The sequence below is a fragment of the Gymnoscopelus braueri genome (genome assembly GCF_963280865.1).
Source record: "Gymnoscopelus braueri genome assembly, chromosome: 4".
NCBI lineage: Eukaryota > Metazoa > Chordata > Actinopteri > Myctophiformes > Myctophidae > Gymnoscopelus > Gymnoscopelus braueri.
Genome location: NC_137605.1, coordinates 55,446,966 through 55,466,414, shown reverse-complemented (window position 1 = coordinate 55,466,414; position 19,449 = coordinate 55,446,966). Strand labels below are relative to the sequence as shown.

The following is a 19,449-nucleotide window of genomic DNA, read 5'->3' as shown; positions in this document are numbered from 1 at the left end:
TTGACAGCTGAATTATGTGTTGCAGAGACTCGCTCAATGCAATTGCAAAGAGCAGAAGTGCGTTTCAAGCGAGCTAAAACCAGAGGTGTCAGATCAGATGTGTTGACAATCTTTGAATAAGTGACCAGTGTAATTGCTTCAACCAGGCTAAGAGGTATTGAAGAGAGGGGGAAGGTGGTGTTACCTTGAGCCTGTGTGGTCCCTGGCCATCGGGTGTATGTTGCCAGGGCAGGGTGCTCCTCAGGCGTGCAGGGGTTCTATTTTCTAGCGTCTCAGTCATAGAGTTATAATCGGGTCTAGCTATAAACACTTTCAATGCATTTTTTTGTTAATCCATTATTTATTGTGATGTCCATGTCAAATGACTGACTAAAATAAACTAAATAAATGTCTGTCTGTGTGATCATGTCTGGTCAAATATCACCCCCAAACTCATCTGACAAAGATCTTTTATTTCTTTACAGGAACTGGTTAAACACCAGAGAGGTTAGACTGTTTCATATGAACCACGTCTGAAAAGGAAACTACTGTAATATCTATTCCACGGTTCAATTACAATCAAAGAGAAACAAGAAAAATAGATTACATAATTCAATTATTCTTTATCTTCTAACAAGCATACAAAAATACTTTGTTTGAATGTATCATAAACTTCAAGTAATCTACATAAATAAAGTAATCCCAGGGATTGTTCTACTCAGTCAAATGGAAGCCATACCGGCATTAAAATTACAATGATCTCACAGACCAAACCTAAACCAGTTAGATTTAAACCACTTACTGTAGATCTATAGCAGTCGGAAATATGTTTGATCTACATATCATCTGGATCTACTTAACCTAGATCAATGGTTCCCAAACTGGGGGTCGGGACCCCAAATTATTTTGGGGGGTCCCCAGATGATTAGCTTAATGTGCAACATTGTTTTCTCACTCAACAGTAAACAAACCAACAGTATAAGTGTATAGGGGTATCTGCACATTTCTAAAGGTACATGTTAATGACTTAATAGACCTTTTTAATATCTCTAAAATAAATAAAATAATGATCAAACATTGGCCAAAATGTCAAATATTACCTTAGAAAGAGGCAACAATATGAAAATAGCCGGTCTACAAGCTCACAACGCCTCGCATTAATTGGGAGAAGTTGTGAGCTTGTAGTTTGGCTAGTTTCACAATATTTATCTGTGGAACCGAGTCAAACTAAATGTAATGCCTCAACTCCTACAATTCAAGTGCTTGTCAGAGTTGGGGGTCCCCAGTTCAAATATGATTATTTTGGGGGGTCACGGCCTGAAAGGTTTGGGAACCCTTGACCTATAGATCTCATATCAGTGAAATTGTTCTCTTGGTGATCCATCCCTAAATAACCGTGACCTGACTGAAAAGTACTACATTGCTGGCTGTGGTTAGCCTGGTAAACCCCTCCCTCCGGATAGCTAATTTCCATTAAATGAAAATGAGATTTCCGGAAGGGTGGAGTTTACCAGGCTAGGCTGTGGTAGCCACTAAAGCTTAAAGCTGCAATCTGTAACGTATTTTAATACGTTTAAGCCAATCTGTATGTATGGTAGAATATATTAAAACAATATGGCTAGCACATCTACAGTGGTTGGAGGTGGGTGGTCTCCCTGGTGTCAGGTGACACCTACTGGTTGACAAGTAGTACTGCCTGAATAAACCAGCCTACTGCAGGGGTCGGCATTCGGCAACCTTTTTGACATGAAGTGCCATGTTTTTGGGCGGTGAAACCGCCCCTATATGAGAGGTTTGGACATCGACATTCACTGCAATGTGATTGGCCACCATTGTTCCCCCCCCCCCCCCCACCCACTGTACCCCCCCAACCCTGCACCGTGATTGGCCAATCACAGTCTATTCAGGACTGTGATTGGCTAGTGAAACATGACACATGTGCATAGCCCTAAAAAATAGGACTATGCACTTAAAAAAAACACATAAGTTAGGGGTGTACAATGGTTGGTCCACAATATTACTTTTCTTTAAGTGAACTTCCATCACTGTGATGACCACACCGCCCACTTCACACTGGGTGTGATTTTTATTTTCTTGATGCCATATCAACATTAAGTTTAATTATGACACCACATCAAAATGTAATAATATTTTGATTGTCCATATATAAAACAACCTTATTTTTTTACCCTTCTTCTTAAAAGGATCCCTGGCTAATAATAAGCCAAATAGGCCTTAATATTATATTATAATTGCCCTCTATAAAAAAAGATAAAACACCTTAAATGTTTTATTTATTTTAGAAACGCAAGTTGATGATGACATTTGCCCATGTGTGGTCTAGCCCTATGGAATTTATGGAATGCATGTGCAAAAGAAAAACATATTTGAAATATTGATTTGATGCTCATATTAACCTTACAAAGTATTAAGTTTTTTTTTTTTTTTTCACATGCATTCCATAAATTCCATAGGGCTGGACCACACATGGACAAATGACATCATCAACTTGGGCATTGCCAGTATTGAGTGAAAGATGAACTATTTCTAAAATATTTAAGGTGTTTTTAATTTTACATTTTAGTTATAGAGGACAATTATAATGTATTAAGGCATATTTGGCTTATAAGCCAGGGATCCTTTTAAGAAATATTTGCAGGATGTAATGATTATTAGACTAACCCACCTATCTCACAGACTCCCTCCCCAGTCAGAGTTAGGAGTTTGAATGAATGTAGAATTATGTGCAGGATGTAATTTGTATATAGATGTATGAGGGGACTTAATTTAAGTGACTAAACATTTTTCGAATATTCAATTTTAAAAGAAAAAACCTCTCTCTCTCACACTTATGCCAGCGTGCCAGTGATCACCCTCCCCTGAGCCAATGTTGGCACCCGTGCCTAAGGTTGCCTACCGCTGGCCTACCGCTGGCCTGTCTCCCCTGGCCAAGAGGGGATTTGCCTCTTTGTTGAGCGGTAGGTGTTTGGTCTCCCATGCAGGACACCACCAGGGTTTGAGTCCCAGGTAGAAGATAAATGTCACAAATTGCAGCTTTAATTGGGTTTCTTTGGAAGTATGTAATAGGCCCTACAGTATGTCAACTTCAATTCAAGTCCTATCAAGAATAACAGTGGTTCTCAAACATTTTCATGTCAAGTAGTAGCCGCAGACCCCTTTTTATTTTTATTTTTTCACCCAGTTACCCACAAGGGAAGATTTGCCAAGACTTGGGGGGAAAAAATTGGGCTTACATGTTTTAACGGTTCCTCATTTTGCTGGAGACCCCTTTTCTGCCCCTCCCCCCCCCCATGAACCCCTGGTGGACCCCACTTTGAGAACCACTGGTGTAAACACTGCAATGTATATACATTATAAATCCAAAACAGGTAGGTGCTGCAGTGGATTCTTAAAACTACCAAATGAAAATATTTAACAATATAATAACAAATTAAGCATTTAAATACAAATAAATTTACATTGGAGCGAGTATGATACATACAGTACATAAATATACAGCACATTAAGAGGTACAGTAACATAATTTCCACATTCTGAAATAAAATAAGCTGTAAATAAATAAATAAAGGGAATAGTGAACACTAGCTTTAAAGAGGAGCTCAGAATTTCAACATTGACTTCATTTTCATGAAGTTGTGTCATGAGTTCTTCATGTTTCTTCATTGGTAGGTAAATGTTATCATACACAGCGATTCTAGTGTGTATAAACTGAAACGTGATAATTAATTAAAGATACGTGCAAACTGTGCAATTGTAAACATCTAATAATGAGTCAGTTCTTTTTCTTTTTTGACAGCTGGGTGGGAATACAAAGTGTGTGATATTTCACAGGAAGTGTTGTAAACATCACTGGCAATATTATCCCTATAAGCCCACTGAACAGAAAACACTAGCCTCCTTAACGTGGTACGGGAAAGAGCACGCATAATATATCATCTATAAGCAAAAAAAAAAGAAACATTGTGCCACTGTTTATTGAGTTTAAATAGACATGTTCAGAACGAAGACCTGACCCCAAGTCAACACAGTTAGGGCGAATGTACTATTATACATTACAATGCAGAACAGCTCTGGTACCGAAGTCGTGCATGTGCCTCGCCCTATATGGGGCATAGCAGTGGTGGCCATTTTGTGGTTCCACAAATAGAAAGCCCATTCATTTTTCCCATCGAGATTTCGAAAATATTTATATAATTTATTCTAAGCCTGGAACCAAGCCACCCAGGCTCCTGGTGAATCATGAACTTAAAACATTTTATTCTGCGTCAGAAAATATTTGAAAAATAATATATATATTTCAATATTCAAAGGTTTTTGACACAGAATCAAACGTTTTATGGTCATGATTAACCAGGAGCCTGGATGGCTTGGTTCCAGGCTTAAAATAATTTATATCAATATTTTTGAAAATTTCGATGGCAAAAATTAATCTGTGGAACCACAAAATAGCCAATATATCAGCGCAATAGATGCAAACGATAAAAAAAAAAGACACAAAAAATATGCATCTGGTCTATTTTGGCTGGATCCACTTGCATCTAATGCACTTGTAAAGGATGCGACACAATCAAGGCTTTCGAACTGGAGCCATTCCACACGATTGCATCTGGTGTACTTTTAGCCAAAACACCCTACAAAACGCCCAACCATCAATCCCCGTTAGACTCGCTGACCTTCTCAGCCAGAAGCTCCTGGAAGGTGTACAACTGTTTCATCTGCTCCGTCTGCATGGAGTGTCTCCTCAATAGCTTCTTCTTGGTCTTGAAGTCGGGACCCCGTTTGGGCGAGGCCGGTGCCATGGGGACCAGGATCTTGTGCCCGGAGTGGGCCGGGGAGGTGGGCTTCCCGTTGGCCCTGATGACCGGGATGGGCCTGTGCGGGTTGAAGTTGAGCGGAGGCAGGAAGCCCGGCCGGGTGTGGGAGATGTGGTCCAATAGGAGGGTCCCGGACCCTCTTCTCTCCAGGATGCCGGGGGCCCGGCGCCTCATGGTGATGGGAGAGACAGAGTTAGGGATGTTCTCTAAGGACTCTCTGGAGGAGCCCACCATTAAAGTGAGAGGCGAGGTGTTGTACTTCCGCCTCTCTACCGATATGCGCCCCGAGTCCGGCGATCCAGGGATGGACTCGGGACACAGGTGCGTGTCGGACTCGTAGTGTTCCATCCGGGTGAGTTTGGGATGAGCCAGGGCCCGGACCGCCAAAGCACCGCCTACAACCGTGCTCTCTTGGGACTCGGGGGCGGTGTTCCTCCGATACAGACTCTGGTGCTGTTGGACTTTGTCGGCCCAGAAGGAATTGTAGAGCTGCGCGCAGTCCTCAGAGCAGGAGCGGTCAATGAGTTTGGGAGAACAGGGGTCGTGGGTCTCGATGCTGTGGCGCCGAGACAACAGAGGCCTGGCCGCAGCCGCCGCCGCCGGTTCTGTGACGGACAGGCCGTTCATCTCTTTGACGACGGCGCTCAGGTTAGGGGTCACCTCCTCCTCCAGACCCCCGTCCACCCTCTGCTGGGGACCCCCGCTCAGCAAAGAGGGCGCCACCAGGCCCCAAGGCTCGGAGTTCAGCCTCTTGAGCAGCTTCCGAGGGGCCGGCCTCTTCTCGCCCGGAGGTCTGGCGGAGGGTAACGGTAGAGCCGAGGTCAGAGCAAAGCTAAAGATGCCCTCCCCCTCCTCTTTGGCGCTCCCTTCCACCGGTGAGCCGGACGTGCCGATCACCACCTCAGACGGAGACATGCAGTCCAGTGGGGACAGCCTGTCCACCACGCCCGGGGAGGGAGGGGCGTTCAGGTACTGCTTGGTCTTCTTGGTGCCCGAAGGCGAGGTGTCCGTGGTGATGATGATGACTTCCTTGCCTTTGGCCTTGCACGCGTCCAGCAGGACCTGCAGCGTGTCACGGTCTCCCCTGTTGATGGCGTGGACCAGGGCGGAGGAGCCGGAGTAGTCCTTCAGACTGGGATCGGCTCCGTTCTCCAGGAGCAGGCACACCGCCTCCTTCCCGGCCCGCTCGGCGCACGCGTGCATCAGCGCCGTTCGGCCGCTCTTGTCCGGGATGTTGGGATCGGCACCTTTCTCCAGCAGGTAGCGGACCATTCTCTGGCGGGCCAGCGGGTCATCGTAGCTGGCGATGCAGGCGGCGGAGATGGGCGTCTCGCCGCGCTCGTTGCCCTCGTTGATGTACGCCCCGCCCTCTAAAAGCAAGCGAGTCAGGCGCAGCTTTCCCTGGAAGACGGCTTTGAGGAGGGCGTTCCCCTCGATGTGGAGGGAGCCTCCATCACCCATGATCCCTCCTTCTCTCACACACCGTGTCCCTGTCGGCATCAGATGTCACATGACCTGCAAGAACAAAGCAAATCAATCATGACTCATTAGTATTGGAAAACAGCAGTGGTGGAAAAAGTACTAATTCTTTTTTACTTAAGCAAAAGTATCAATACTGCAATATAGAAATGCTCTGTTACAAGTAAAAGTCCGGAATTCAAAATGTACTTGAGTAAAAGTACAAAAGTATTGGTATCAAAATATACTTAAAGAGGTGGTGCCATGGTTTTGCACTTTTTCTGTTTTTCATGTGTCTATGAGGTTGATAGAACTTCATTAAGCCCCCTGGTGGTGTTTTTATGGTATTTTATGTCTTCTCTGACTATTTTGAGTTTCTACCTGGAAACCTTGAGGGTCAAACGTGCCAATAGAGAAACAGTGCTTTAGTGACATAGTAAAAACATACCCTCCCCCTCATTATCATAACACAACAGGTGTGGGCATGAGGAGGAGGAGGGACTAGGACAGGTGGGTGGTGCTAAGGTGGTGGAGGAGGTGCTAAGGTGAGAACCAGGTATACTTAATGAACTGGAGGCGTGTCCACATAAAAACATAATTTTAACCATTTCTGTACACACAAAATCTTCCTCCTAGTATAACCATAATACCTGATGATTATGTTTTGGGGGGGGGGGATCACTGAAAAGCACGGCACCCCGTCTTTAAAGTACCAAAAGTGAAAGTACTCATTGGGCAGAAATGTCCCATTTCAAGTTTTCAAATGTATAACAATCTTTTGAAAATAGCAGATCTACAAGCTCACAATGTGTCGCATCGCGACGCATTGTGAGCAAATATTGTACTTAGTTACTTTCCATCACTGGAAAACAAGTCTTAAAGTAAGTCTTTTAGCACACAAGCAAATACAAATAAAGCATAATTATTCTGCCTGTGTATACCATATGAAACCTGACACAGCTTTTATACTGTATAGTACATACAAATGTCAGCTTCTAGGTGATTTTACTATCTGAATAAGGAAAAGAAGATTCAGATTGTAAAATTGTAAAATCAACAGGAAGTTAAAACATTTATTTGGGGTAAAAATGCAATGTTGATTCTTGTAATGATATAGTTACATCTTTAATCAACGGAGCAACTATTTGTTTACCAAATACCTCTTCTGTTGGTGACTTCACAAAATATTGACACAATGAGATTTCTGAAAATGAAATATCAGCAGCCGTGTCAACTACTGTAAGTGGATAAAGGCAAATAATAATACAACAGCTAGAACACACACACACACGCACACACACACACACGCACACGCACACGCACACGCACACACACACACACACACACACACACACACACACACGTTGGCATTACAATACTTGTGTGAGGAGGACATCAACATTGTAGGACAGCAATTTTGTAGCTGCCATTTTCACCTTTTCTGCCATTTTATCCCAAACCCTTAAGCCTGAGTTGTACTTAGTTTAACAAGATTAGTGTTGCACCTATACCTAAATAGCAGATCTACAACATTACACCAGCACACACACACACACACACACACACACACACACACACACACACACACATACACACATTTCCCATCGACTTCACACTTGGCGGGTGCACTGCTGAGGGCCCAATGAAGGGCATGTCGAGTGCGAAGTCCGTCAAGATTAGTGGTTCTCCAGAACCCATCTGTAGTATGGCCATGCATTCTCAACAACTGCAGCCATTGACCCCTGAACAGGCACTGCACTAGTGACAAGAATAAAAAAGCTTTTTGTTCTATCTTAAAGTGACATACTGTAGGTGCTATAAATAACCTTGAAATGAGTCACACCCTCCCCACACCGGAGGCATGTGTCTGTGTTGATCCTGCATCTTGTCAACAAAATGAATGTCCCTGTTCACTTCACTTGAACCCTGTACCGCCCCTATTCTGGGGGAGCGAACATTCATTGGAAAATAGCAAATCTAGATCTTGTGAGCTTGTAGATCGTCTATTTTCTGCAAAGAGAGTTGGTGTAGAGGGAAATAGAAGCGGACCTATAGTATAGAGCCCTGCTGGACCCCCGGTCAACCAAATATAGGGTTTAACCCATTCAATCCAGGATAGCATCTGTGTCGTTTTAGATTGTAGCTATACATGCAGCAAAATATGTTTTTACAGAAAACTCTTATAGGATTTAGAACAGTAATTCTCAAAAATAGCAGATAAACAAGATCACAGCGCGTCACTTCCGTGCCGCTACATATAATTTTGGAGGTCCTTGGCACAAAAAAAGTTTTAGAACTACTGATTTAGAAGACATTTGTAGAATTTTGACCCTTTATATGATACATGATTGATTTAAATGATATGATTTAAGAAATGTAATGTACAAATCCCTGTGTCGTCTAGAAGAGTCTGACAATTATGTTATCATGATTTTAATCAACCCCGTGAAGAGTTCTACTCGGTTTTCTTCCATGATTTGGAGACATTGGCGCAACAGCCTCTACAGACTGTGAGCATATTATGTGTCTAGCTGTAGTTGGACTGATTTTATGTTTTTCATTTGATTTGTTTTGTTTTAAATCTTATTTATTGTTTGTATTTTGTCATTTGGTATGCGATATGGACCTTGAGTCTGAAAATGGACCAGCTGGCTGGGAACCAGCCCATGATAACCTCTCTGCTATGGGGTCGCTCCATGCCTCTATAGGCTCTATTGTAATGACTTGTGAACACCCACATTGCAGCCTGCAATCTGTGTGTAAGATGACACTCATGCGCATGTGAAAGACAGGTTAGGTAGCAACTATAGTAGCACTGTGTGTGTGTGTGTGTGTGTGTGTGTGTGTGTGTGTGTGTGTGTGTGTGTGTGTGTGTGTGTGTGTGTGTGTGTGTGTGTGTGTGTGTGTGTGTGTGTGTGTGCGCGCGTGCGGGAAAATCCTCAGCCACCAAATTAGTAAATAAGGAATCTGCTGTTGACTTTCTCTGGAAAACAATGCTATATAAATAATGATTCTGTTGAATACTTGGCTGTTTTCTAGAGACATTTGCTGTGGGAAGACCCAAGAAATGTAGAGCGAGCGTTGCTGCTCGCCGTGTTTCTGCTTGAAGCCAGACAACTTTGTGCCAGTCCTGCCTATTAAAATAAATCATTTGTCAGGATTTCCGCTGGTGCTTGACAATCCTTCAATTTAGGTGATGGATGAGGAGCCGTTAATGATTAAGTCAAGCACCTGAAGAACTGGAATGACAAGTGGGCTGAAGGTTGACAGGAAGAAGACACATGGGTACAGGAAGCTCACATACATAGAACTGTCAGTTTGCTTCCTCCCTGACTTCTCTGGCGTCCTCCTGTGATTCTCTACCTGTCAGTTATTTTTGCTTTTAAAGCCATTTCCCAACAGGGCGGCGGACAGCCAGAGGCTGTAGCTACTGTATTTTCGGCTGTGGTGGAAAAGTACTACTTTTTTTTTTAAACTTAAGTAAAAAATACTGCTATCAATCAATACTATCAATACTGCAATATTAGAAATACTCTGTTACAATTAAAAGTCCGGAATTCAAAATTTACTTGAGTAAAAGTACAAAAGTATTGGTATCAAAATGTACTTAAAGTACCGAAAGCAGAAAGTACACATTATGCAGAATGTCCCATTTCAAGTTTTAAAATGTACAAACAATCTTTTGGCTAACAATGTGTCACGATGCCACGCATTGTGAGCTTGTAGATCAGCTATTTTCAAATGGCTGAAATGTATAGGGTTGAAGTTGTTACTATGTTTTGTAATAATAATCAAAATCTACAAAGTAACTAGTAACTCAAGTATTCAAATAATTGTAGTGGAGTAAAGTTACAAATATCTTGCCTCTGAGATGTTGTGGAGTAAAAGTAAAAGTATTGAAAATTGGGAATACTCAAGTAAAGTACAAATACCTAAAAATTGTACTTAAAGTACGGTACTTGAGTACATGTACTCAGTTACTTTCCACCACTGATTGTGGGGGGTCCTTGACTCCTTGCTATGGAAAGGTTTCAGAACCGCTGGTCTAGTCGGTGTGATTCCCCACACGTCCACCAGATGTCCCCAGTGTGTTGCTCAGTCAGTGTAATCAGCCCCATCTATGTCTATTGTTGTCACCTGTGTTCCTCCTTGTTAGCGCTTGTGTTGTTTGCTCCCTGTGTTTCCCCTGTTCCTCAGTCAGATCATAAGCTATGTTTCTGATGTTTCTTTCACTGCAGTAGTTATACTGTTACATCAGACTTTCTGAGTCCCATCTCAGATTCAGAACCTGCCTGTCTTCAGTGTGTTTTGACCTTTTGGCCCTTCATTGGCATTTGGATTGTTTCCTGCTCCTTTGGACTTGTTTGGACTCCAGTGTTGACCCCTGCCTGTCTCACTACCATGTAAGCATTTCCTCTGTTGTGCTTTTAAAGCTGCAATCCACCATTTTTTCCCTCCAATGTGTATTATGTTAAATACAGTATAACTAACACATGATCTGCTGTGGTTGGTTGTGAAGGTGGTCTCCCATCTGTGTCTTCCATTGACACATGTAGACCATAGAAAAAATATGGACAGCAGATCAACAGTAAATGAAGCCTATTTTTCAGCTATTTCAAATCCGCCATCTTTCTGTATCCTATGGACTCGGAAATGAATGCTATTGGTTGGGACCAGAGCGGGGGTGGGGAATTAATGCTATTGGTTGTGTAGCTTGCAATCAAATCATCACAAGGTGGCCACTCCCCTCCTACAGCATACCTTACTTTATCATTCATTTTAAAATAAATTGGACCATAATTTACCAAAACGCATATCATGGTGATTGAAAGAAGACTTCAAACTAGCAAATACTATAATATTTATGACAATGTTTATTAAGGTAAGCCAATAATTTGATGACCGGTGGCGGCTCCGGTAGGAGACTCAAAGTGTCAACTTTGAGTCTCCTACCGGAACGGAGACATTAGCATCTTTCCGCCCCCGTCATCAAATTATTGGCTCAGGGATGCGACAAAAACAAAAAAAATCTCGCATGAATTCAAGGCTTCATGGGGTGTGTAATAGATAGAAAATAAGTCACTTTTTGGGAGAACTATCCCTTTAAGACCTACACGGTACAATGGCCGTCACCAGAGGGGATTGTGAGGTGCAGTCTAGCCTTTGCGCAAAATTCCTTTACAGTTCTAGGTGGCGCAATTTGGAATGTGGAACAATCTACCCACTAACATAAAAGAGAGTCCATCCTTTACATCTTTTAAGGTCCAACTAAAAGGATGGATCATGGACAACCAAACATGTGAAAATGTTTAAATAGACTACAAGTAAGACGCGCGAACGCTGGAAGCGAACGCAGCCCTATTTTATTTTTTTTGTCTTTTTGAAATTGTTATGTTGTGTATTTACGGACTTCCGTGTTAATAATCTGTGTTATTTCACCGTGATGGGGAGAGCGTAGAGAGAAAGTGACGTGACTGCCTCCGCCTCGTATTGAAGTTAATGGGGGGGATATGGTTCTCCTATGCACAGAGTTTCGGAGTTCCTACTCATCTATGCACGGCTCCACTCCACGCAATGAGAGCGTGAGTCACATGGGGGCGCGTCTGTCAGCAGCCAATGAGAGCGCGAGTCACATGGGGGCGCGGCTGCACACATACTGCACACAGAGGCACACACACACAGACAGACAGAGACACACACACACCCCGAGCACGGTGTCATAGTAAGCTGCACTTGGGCGGAGGCGCGGCGAAGCGTTCGCAAAAATGTAGTTTTGTTTTGTTTTCTTGAGTGTCTTGTGTTTTAGATAAAAACTAGGCCTTTTTTCTGTCGTTTTTTCTCTTCTGTTTGCACCCTTTCAGTAATGTTTATATGTGCTCTTTTTTTTATAATGTTACTTGTTTTCTGTATGGGGACTATAGATGGAAATTAGCATTCTTGCTAAATCCGGTGTATTTACTGTACACAACATTGTATGTGTGGTGTTCGTTAATATGCGCTGTCCCTTCCAAATAAACGTAAATAAATAAGACCCGAGGCCGATTCTACAAATGTCTTCTAAATCATATCAGTTTTCTGAAAAACTTTGTTGTTATCAGAGGTGCTCAAACTTTTTCATGTCAAGGACCCCCAAAATTATATGGATTTTTTCCGCTGACCCCCATCTCAAAACATTTAGTTTCAGGGACCCCTAGAAGCAAATGTTCACGATTTTAATAGCAGATCTACAAGCTCATGAGCTTGTATATAAGCTATTTTTGAAAAGGTGTGACACACACACTCGTAGCTCAAATCTAAAATGACACAGATGCTTCACTGGTTTTAATGGGTTAAGACCTGAGGCCGATTCTACACATGCCCTCTAAATCAGTTGTTCTTTCAAGATTTTTCAAAAAATAAACAAACAGAAATAGCAGATGTACAAGCTCATGACGCGCTGTGAGCTTGTATATCTGTTATTTTGTAATAGCCAACGCTATGTTTTTTTTTCCCACCCAGGAGACCAGGGTTCGAATCTCAGGTGTTAGAACGTTGCAAATGCATGAGTGGATAAAACTGGATTGTAGCTTTGCATAAACATGTTTTATTTAAACCTGCTGATAGAGAAGATAGTGTGCACATCCCACGCCTGCATTTAGGCCAGGTGCTGGACATCAAGGGAAGAATCAAGGATAAGAAGAAAGTCTGCACACTGTTCTCAAGCTCCAAAAAACGTACTTTTTATTTATGCAACGTTTCGACCTTCTGGGTCTTCATCAGGCAAATCAATATTTGCCTGATGAAGACCTAGACGGTCGAAACGTTGCATAAATAAAAAGTAAGTTTTTTGGAGCTTGAGAACAGTGTGTGGACTTGCTTCTTCTTATCCTTATTTAAACCTGCTCCCTGCTCTGCCTCCACAATAAACATGTAAACCATTTTTTTCATAAAACAAGTACAATTAACACAATACAAGTGTGAGAAATCTCACCAAGTGAGTCGGCACACCCCGGGATCACCACCTGTCACTGCAAAACTCATTGTTGTGGTATTTATGACAGTGACATCATGGAATGCAAAGTAAAAAGTAATGCAGTATTTATTTGCTTTTTTCATTGCAACTGACCAGAATCCAACTCAACTAAATAACGTAATGCACAAGCCAAAAATAATTTCAACAAAAATCGGCAATTACTACTAGAGGATCCAGATCCTTCCTCAGGACAAAAATTATGACACATATCTATAGAAATATTCAAGCCTTTCCCACAGAATACAGGATGTCCAGTTGACACACACACACACACACACACACACACACACACACACACACACACACACACACACACACACACACACACACACACACACACACACACAGTTTATGTCCTGGAAGCAGCACTGCATGTCGATATCCCTACATAAACCTAGACGGTGGCCTTGAGCAAGGCAGTGTTCTTAGTGCTGGAGTTGAACCCCCAGGCACTGCTGAGTTGCTGCACACTGTTAAATGATGCAATTATATACTGTACGCAGTAGTGGAAAAAGTACTCAAATGTTTTACTTAAGTAAAAGTATCAATACTGCAATTCTAGAAGTACTCTGTTACAAGTAAAAGTCCGGAATTTACTTGAGTAAAAGTGCAAAAGTATTGGTATCAAAATGTAATTAAAGTAATAAAAGTAAAAGTACTGAAATGTTTGAAAATAGCAGATTTACAAGCTCACAAAGCGTCGCTTGTAGATCGGCTATTTTCAAATAGCCTAGGTATAAAACAGGGCTAATAGTGGTTAATATAGGTTTTAAAATGTAATGATTTTAATCTACGAAGTAACTAGTAACTAAAGTTTTCAAATAAATGTAGTGGAGTAAAAGTATAATATTTGCCTCTGAGATGGAGTGGAGTAGAAGTAAAAGTATAGACAATTGGAAGTACTCCAGTAAAGTAAAAGTACCTCAAAATTGTACTTAAGTACAGTACTTGAGTAAATGTACTTAGTTACATAGTGCTCCACCAGCTCAGCGGTCTTATACACTTTACAATGTAGGCATTTAGCAGATGCTCCTATCCAGAGCGACTTACAAATGCAAAATATAAGTAAGCAGAGTAAGCATGAGCTCTATTTATTAAAAAAAGAAAGGTAAATAGTCACATAATAATTAGAGTGCAGAGAGAACAGTTTAGTTCCTCAAAGCTTATTGGATCCCATGTAAACAATGAACATAGCATTGTGTCTAAACAACATGCTATCTAAATCACATTCTTAATATTTGTGATTGAGAAAACAATTATCTTGAGAAACAAAAACAAGAGAACAAGAAACCAAACATTGTGGTTACGGAGTGTCTGTCCACAGACTGGGAGGTAGGGGTTCAGTCCCCGGCCGAGTCATACCAAGATTTAGACCAGGGGTCTTCAACGTTTGTCAGCCCAAGGACCCCTTAGCCGAGAGAGAGATGAAGCAGGGACCCCCTCACTACATATTGTATAACATTGTGTTGCAGATTACAAATTTTCATAGATTCCGTAGAGAGTTTCATAGACTTTGACAGCACTATCCTCAGTGTATGTTGGATTAATGTGTATTTTCAGACATTTAACCACTTAAACCATCAATACTTAGTCTGCTCTTTTTTCCCTCTCTACACCAAACCTCTTGGCCAAAAATAGCCGATCTACAAGCTCACAACGCCCCGCAGCGTGAGGCGTTGTGAGCTTGTAGATCTGCAATTTTTGGCTAATGTTCCACTCAGAATAGGGATTCTAGGGTTCAAGTGGTTAATATAAAAAACATGAGCCTATCACACACAGTTTTGGTGGCCCCCCTGTAGTAACTCTGAGGACCCCCTAGGGGTCCCGGACCCCCTGTTGAAGACCCCTGATTTAGACTATATAAAATGGTACCCAATACCTCCCTGTTTGGCATTCAGCATCAAGGGTTTGATTAGGGGCAAGTCCCTGAACATACCAGCGTCATGACCAGGGGGTGTACTTGCCCCACGCTACAGAAACAGGAGATGGGCTCCTGACCTATGGGCCACATGGCCCAGGAACCATCGGTTCCAAAGGCAACTCATCCAAAGCCCTTTTAGAATGTCCATACCGTACATTCTTCCTTACACACACACACACACACACACACACACACACACACACACACACACACACATACACATACACATACACACACTTTCACTAACCGACAGCAGAGGCTCCAACCTGCTCAGGAGCAGTTAATGGTTAAAGGGCAAGACCACTTTGGTAGAGGTTTGGGTTGTGTAGTTACCTTCCCATGATGTAACTCCAAAGGTGTGCAAGAAAAAAAAAATAATGGCTCCATTGATTAGAAATTGATAATTCAAAATATGCTCCTCATTGACTTACATTGTATGCTGAAACAGCTTTCAAAGTCACTCTTTTAGCCCGTAAACCAACACAAACAAGTTGATTCAGACAATATAGAACATCAATATTTTCGGATAATGATATCTTGGGTTCTTGAGTTTTTTTCATTTTTTTTCAAAAACGTGTGAAACGCGTTAATGGCACGTTGCACCATAGCGGTAAAACACGTGAAACACGTTAATGGCACTCAATGAGTTAACAAAGGAACATCACTTACTAAATAAAATGTTTCCTCATTTGTTTTACGACAAAATATATATTGCTTTACATGGTTAATGCTATATCATTTCCAAATCCTACTGCATCCTAAGCCTTATAAAAATCATATCTGGCCATAGTACATACTGATGTAATTTGTGCCTAATTTAAATGTTGTTTTCAAATAAGAGAATACAACTTACTTTCTAATGTGAGCAGATTATAACATAATATTAATAAAACAATGGTCTGTTTGAGGACAAACATGTCACTTATGGTAATTACTTTTAGCATTGTGACGTAATCCTGTCAAATGTTTCTATCTATGACAACGCAGCTAATGTTGTCAGTGTTGCCATGACCTGCTTATTATAGGCGACTTTGGGATAGTTTTTCTGTGAAGACGCTTTTAAATATAGGTGGTTGCGTTTTTTTTTGGGCTTGTTTCTAAAATGTAGTTGCTTATTTGGGCTTGTTTCCTAATGCTGTTTAAACCAGTGGTTCTCAAACATTTTCATGTCAAGGACCCCCCAAATTAGTATGTATTTGTCGGCAGAAAAATCTGAAAATGTTTTGTGCCAGAGACTCCCATACAAGATTTGTGTGGATTTGAAAAATATTCCACAATTTTCCCGATTTCGTTCAAAATAGCAGATCTACAAGCTCACTTGTAGATCGGCTATTTTCAAATAGCCGATGCGGAGGCTATATATAGGTTAAGCGCTCGTGCGGCCTATAGTCGCTTCTTTTAGGCTCGTATTCATAGACCTGGTTGCTCGTTTCTCTCGCGACATGGCAACACTGGTTGTGACGTAATCCTGTCAAATGTTTCTATCGATGACAACGCAGCCAATGTTGTCCTCTTCCATCACTATGCTCTGACTGAAGTTGTGATGATGTCACACATGGAGTTATGCAATTCTAGTATTCAACACATAAACACTGTCAACTAGCCTAAACTAGCAGGTAAAATAAGAAAATCACAACGTGCTACACAGCGAAACAATCATTAAAATACACATTTGTTCTTTGGTTCATAAAATCGTTAACACAAATGTAAAAAGATAATAATTTTGTGTCGCAATTTCCATAATTCACGGGCTTTCCACGATTACACGAGTTGCGAAGAAACAGATTTTCTACCGTTGAAATGACAATGTTTTGAAGACAATGAAGCTGTAATAACCGTCACTATGTATATACTGTAGGTAAATGTCACATGGGTTCTGTGGATTTGATGTCGCATTCCTTCAGAGTGCATCCCAGACAGAGAAGACAGTGAGCTTGCTTTATAAAATACCCGTCATGGATTATAATGCAGCCAGGCTTTCAAAAGACATCCAAAATTAAGAACAATTTCAAATAATTCTAGCTTGCTTTCATAATCTAAAGTAATCCTATTCTTTAATGTGTTTTGTCATCAGTGTGGCAACTGGCAGCAATAACACAGAATATAAGGCATAAGACAGTCCATTAAATGTTGATAATATTGAAGACATTTTATTCAAACTGAATTTAAAGCAGCATCCTTACCACAGATGTCTCGCGTTCGCATCCACTTGGTGCATGAAGACCATCCTATCGTTTCTGTGTGTGTGTGTGTGTGTGTGTGCCTCCCCCTCCCTTCAGGTTCCTTTGCGCCACCAGGAGGCTGGAGGGGATGCGTTCACACTTCTCAGAATTAACAAGGAGGAGAGTGTGTGTGCATGTGCGTGTGTGAGTGTGTGTGTGTGTGTGCGTGCGTGTGTGTGTACAAATTGTTATCCCATCATTTACACACAACATTGTCATATAGACCCATGGTGTGTGTGTGTGTGGGGCTGCTCTCATGTGCGTTGGTTGTCGTGGAGATGGAGAGAGGACACTAATTCACTGACTGTTGCTATTATGGACCACAGTTTCCATGGCAACTGACTTGGTGGATTCCTACAGAAGCGTTCCCACGCTGTCACATGCTCGCTCTCTCTCTCTCTCTCTCTCTCTGTCTCTCTCGGTCTCTCTCGGTCTCTCTCTTTCTGTCTCTTAAGTGATGATGATTAGATATGATACTTGTGTCTCCTCCTCCAACATAACGGTTTATGAGACTAAATGCGATCAGTTTGATTTCTACTCTCTACCTCAAGTGGGTGGGCTTTCCTAAACACGGCCGGCTGTTATCATGAAGAGGGACATTTTGAACTAACCACTTTAAACCTGGGTGTCCCTGTTCTGGGCATGTCATTATAAGGAGAAATGTTCAAAAAGATAATAATTTTAAAAGGGAAAAGAAAAAGGGAAAAAAGAAAAACAATTCTGAAAATGCTCAAAAATAATTCAATCTACGAGTGATGTGAGAGATTATAAGCCTTGTATATAGGCTGTTTTCATCACGTGATGATCATCATACGGAGTATTAAAATAGGGCTCAAGTGGCAAAAACTATTCCTTGAATACATTTAAAATGATGGATGATTTCATACGCATTTGTGACCCACCACGAAAACTGGTGCATCACCATGAAACCGCCCACTTTATATAAAACACTATATATAGTAGCCTACTGTATTTATGGATTTATTCATGTGTTGCCCTTTCAGAACATGTGACAGCCATCGACAGCGAAAGCAATACTAACACTAACAGCACCAAGAGGTTCACACAAGACCCAATGGCCTATAATATGACAGCAACAACAATAAAGTGCCTCATCCAAGGTTTTGAATGCTACAGAAAAAATATATATATCTTTTTTATATAGCATTATTTATATATATAATATATTCTTAACCACTTAAGTGCTATATACCTTGTACAAAAAATAGTGAAAATAGCCGACCTACAAGCTCACGACGCTGTGAGCTTGTGCATTCATTTTTTTATTTTATAAAAAAATGGCAAAGTTTGACAAATATTGTCAAATTTGCCAAAATAGGGATGCCTGCTTAAATAATTACACTTAATTTGCATATTACATATAGTTACATAGTTACATACATTTTTAAATTAAGTGTGGGAAATCATATCCCCACTGGTGATAAAACATTAATGAGCAGAGACACTATATCAAAAGCAGAGGCATAGATTCTCCCCATCCCAGCCAAATCAAACCCAGCCCACCTCACCCATGTAAAGTAAATAAGGTCAGAGTGGCTTATTGTTATATCAGCCGAGCAGACCATATCAGCCAGTGGTGTAAAGTAACTAAGTACATTTACTTAAGTACTGTACTTAAGTTTTCAGGTATTTTTTACTTAACTGGAGTATTTCCAATTTCCAGTACTTTTACTTCTACTCCACTACATCTCAGAGGCAAATATTGTACTTTTACTCCACTACAATTATTTGAAAACTTTAGTTACTAGTTACTTTGTAGATTTTGATTATTATTACATTTGACCATTTGGCCATTTGAAAATAGCCAATCTACAAGCTCACAATGCGAGCTTGAAGATCTGCTATTTTCAAAATATTTTTTATAAATTTTGAACTGTGAAATGGGACATTCTGCATAATGAGTACTTTTATTTTCGGTACTTTAAGTATATTTTGATGCCAATACTTTTGTACTTTTACCCAAGTAAATTCTGAATGCCAGACTTTCACTTGTAACGGAGT

The 19,449-nt window shown here is 41.2% G+C and overlaps 1 protein-coding gene across 1 annotated transcript; it reads right to left on the bottom strand.

The window, feature by feature from the left end:
* Positions 1-4,649: 4,649 nt before the first annotated feature.
* On the bottom strand, positions 4,650-17,467 carry ankrd34a (ankyrin repeat domain 34A; the record flags this gene model as incomplete). The annotated part of the gene is made up of 2 exons (XM_080426473.1): positions 17,389-17,467; positions 4,650-6,329 (listed from the first exon to the last, which is right to left on the bottom strand). Exon 2 carries the CDS (start codon positions 6,312-6,314, stop codon positions 4,650-4,652), a length of 1,665 nt encoding a protein of 554 aa, XP_080282599.1. The 5' UTR covers positions 6,315-6,329; positions 17,389-17,467.
* Positions 17,468-19,449: the final 1,982 nt, after the last annotated feature.